This window comes from Phalaenopsis equestris, unplaced genomic scaffold, assembly GCF_001263595.1.
Source record: "Phalaenopsis equestris unplaced genomic scaffold, ASM126359v1 Scaffold000022, whole genome shotgun sequence".
NCBI lineage: Eukaryota > Viridiplantae > Streptophyta > Magnoliopsida > Asparagales > Orchidaceae > Phalaenopsis > Phalaenopsis equestris.
Window position 1 is genome coordinate 190,826 of NW_018164464.1, and position 3,423 is coordinate 194,248.

Consider the following 3,423-nt stretch of genomic DNA (forward strand, 5'->3'; position numbering starts at 1 on the left):
GGGAGCCTCTTGTTCGGGGACGAGAAGAGCGGCCACTGTTTCCAGCAAGCACAGGCAATTGTTCAGCCTGGTGAGTAATCTGAATTATGAGTTCTAATGCCATTGTATTCACTTTGATTTTAGCACAATGCATGAAGAATCATTCAAAATTTGTACTGTACATATTTCAAAAACAAATCCAATGATTTTGAAACTCATCCTATTAAAAAAATTAAGAAATTTACATACATACTGTATGATTCTTACTCATTTAAATATCTAACACCTAAAATTTGATATTTACATTTATAACAACTTGGTGTTCAAAACTTATGCATGAAAAGGTGTATTTCAGTTTTAAAAAGTTAGCAATTTGTGATATTTTTTGATGTGATATCAAAGATTCAACTGTTATGGATGTAAATATGAAGGTTTAGTTGTTAGATTTATAAATATATAAGAATTGTGTGGCAAGAATGTACATGTCCTCGAGAAATCTGATTAGGATATTTTGGAAGTATAAATTGTAGTGGCATTTACATACATAACACAATTCTAACTTGTTTACATATCTAACATCTATATTTTCATATTTACATGTATAACCCTCAAATATTTTAACGTGAGCACTCCAAACCCAACCTCTTGGTATCATTTATTGGAAGACTTACATACATACCACTCGAGTCCCATGCATTTACATGTCTAATGCCTGTACCTCAATTTTTACAGATATGCCAGCTTATCCATACATGAAAATTTGTATTTCACTTTTTAGAAGTTAAAATAGTATTTTCGATGTGATATGAAAGAATTGGGCGGTATAAATGTAAAAATTAAAGTTTAGGTGTTAAATATGTAGATACATAGGATTTGGGTGGTATTTATGTAAATGCCTTTTATTAACTATTTTGTTTCCAACCAATCAATGGGCTGCTCACTTCTAATGCACATATTTATGACACCAAAGTGCTGTAAATGTAAATATCAAACTTGAGATGTTAGATATGTAAATATGTAGAGATTGTGTGATATCTAGTAACTATCTTAGCTATTATTATTATTATTATATCAGGATCGCTTGATAGTGAAGCATGCATATATGCTCTTTCATATGATATGAGTGGTACAAGACTTGTTACCTGTGAAGCTGACAAAACTATTAAGATGTGGAAGGAAGATGAGATGGCCACGCCTGAAACTCATCCTCTTAATTTCAGGCCGCCCAAGGAGTTCAGGAGATACTAAGAACAAAAATATGTTAATGTTGAGGGGGCAAAATGTGAGACCTAAAGTTTTCTGAATAGTGAACTTGTTTTTGCTGTTAATGTAAAAAATGATTTTGATTTATAAATGCACTTGTATTAATTTGCTGTTAAGTCCAAGATTTTTTTTATTTTATATTCTTATTTTCTTTTTTCCGTGAAAATATCTCTGACACTGTAATTGAATTTATTGTTGTTTTATGCAGTCAATTCTTGTGAGGATAAATTGATTGTTTTTTAACGCTTCCTATGGAACTCATAGAGTTAGTCTGTAAATATCATGGTTATAAAGATCGGATCGGATTGCTCCACCACTTCAATTGTGGGCTGGTCATTCAACTGGTTCGGTTCAAGCCAAGAACCTTTTTTTCATAGAACCGAGATTGAACCGATCAAAATCGATAAATTGATTTGATTTTTAAAAAATGAGCTAATTAAATCTTTATCTTATTTTAACCTTTTGATTTTGATAGGATGATTAAAAGTAAAAATGTCATATCTTTAATATTTATTTAGACTATTATTTAAAATATTAAAGCATTTTTTCAAATTAGAATGTTATTTATTTTATCAAGAAAAATTATATTAATATATTATAATTTTATTATTTAAATAACATTAAAATAATTTAAATATATGTTACATCATATAATTAAATCCCGATTCAAAGATTGAATCTTGAACATTTTCTTCTTATGATTTAACCCCGACCTGATTTTCACAATCTTTGCTAAATATACATATTTCCTATTAAAAATATTTTATTTATTTTATATTATGATCATTATTATTATTAACTTGGTGATGAATATTTTTAGCAGAAAATTATATGTTTGTCTAAATATTTACACAATGTGCTATTCAATATGAATGGACGCTGTCTATTTATAAGTTTCAATGTATATCCTCTTGAGAGATGGAATGTACAGATGTCTATTAAATCACTAATGTGCCTAACTCTGACGTATGTAACATGCACGAGCGCTCATGGGATGAACAACTTTTGATGATTCAATGTTCAAAAAGTGAGATCCAGTCACTTTTGCATGCTTACAATGAAGCATTCATATTGTTCACTTGGATGGTGGATTTAATAGTCACATGTGCATTATAAATCTCATGTTCATTGGATTTGGGTTCTTTGTATTTGAAAATAAATTTTTGAGGCATTTTCATAGCTCACAATTCTTATGTATTTATATATCTCACTTCAATTTTTTCTATTTATACAAATAGTACTCAAATCTTTAACATCATATCAAAAATATATTTGATCGAAGCTTATGCCAAACGGACCCCTAGAATGCAATAAATCTATCTTCAATGCAATGCTTTAGATCTAGTACAATAATATTCATATTATTCTAAACCCATTTTGTATCTAGTTTTTGTCGATTTAAGTAAAATCTAAACTCATTTTGTATCTAGTTTTTGTCGATTTAAGTAAAATGAAGCACCAATTTATTTCTTTTGAATTGCTCTAAAAGTGTAGAATGCTCCCAATTGGCTGTAAGATAAGATTTGTCCAATAACATAAGCCATAGAATTGATGGGTTCGCACCACTACTAAATATATTGACCTTAATTTGTCCCAAGGTGCTCCACTTCCCACCAAATTCTATTAGACATTGACATATAACCACACAATTCTTACATATTTACATACCGAACACCCAAACTTGTCATAAATGTAAATATGAAAGTTTAGATGCAAGATATGTAAACACACAAGAACTCTGAGGTATGTATGTAAATATCCCATTCTATGTTTATGATCTTAGAAATCTAAGAAGCAGACATATCATAAGAGCAAAAAATGCAAACCATAAAGTATTCAAGTTGGCAATCCATTATTAAAAAGAGTAAAGGAGCAGCAGCATTTATATAAAAATATTCATTTTAGCTTATGAAATTTTGTAAAGTAAAAGAAATTCTCACTTACCTTGTGTTGATAACTCTCGATAGAACATATCAATTTCCCTCAATAGCCTCTCTTGGTCTGTTTCTTTTTCTCTGTAAGTAGGAGATGCCATCAGCTGAATAAGAAGGCTGAATATTTTACCAAAATCAGCATTATTGGAAATAAATTTGTCTGCAAGACTTTCATGTGCTTTGTCTTTTGAACTTTCCGTGTACAAATGTTTCCTGCAGACCTGCAATATCGATCAGATAAGGAAGT

General features: G+C 29.8%; 1 protein-coding gene across 1 annotated transcript in view; it reads left to right on the forward strand.

Moving 5' to 3' along the window:
* LOC110018478 (protein pleiotropic regulatory locus 1) overlaps nt 1-1,352 on the forward strand; it is a 20,145-nt gene extending 18,793 nt beyond the window's left edge. Inside the window, exons 17-18 of the mRNA XM_020715810.1 lie at nt 28-70; nt 1,055-1,352. Of these exons, the coding sequence (XP_020571469.1) occupies nt 28-70; nt 1,055-1,227 (216 nt within the window). The 3' untranslated portion in view covers nt 1,228-1,352. The remainder of the gene's footprint in view (nt 1-27; nt 71-1,054) is intronic.
* Nucleotides 1,353-3,423: the final 2,071 nt, after the last annotated feature.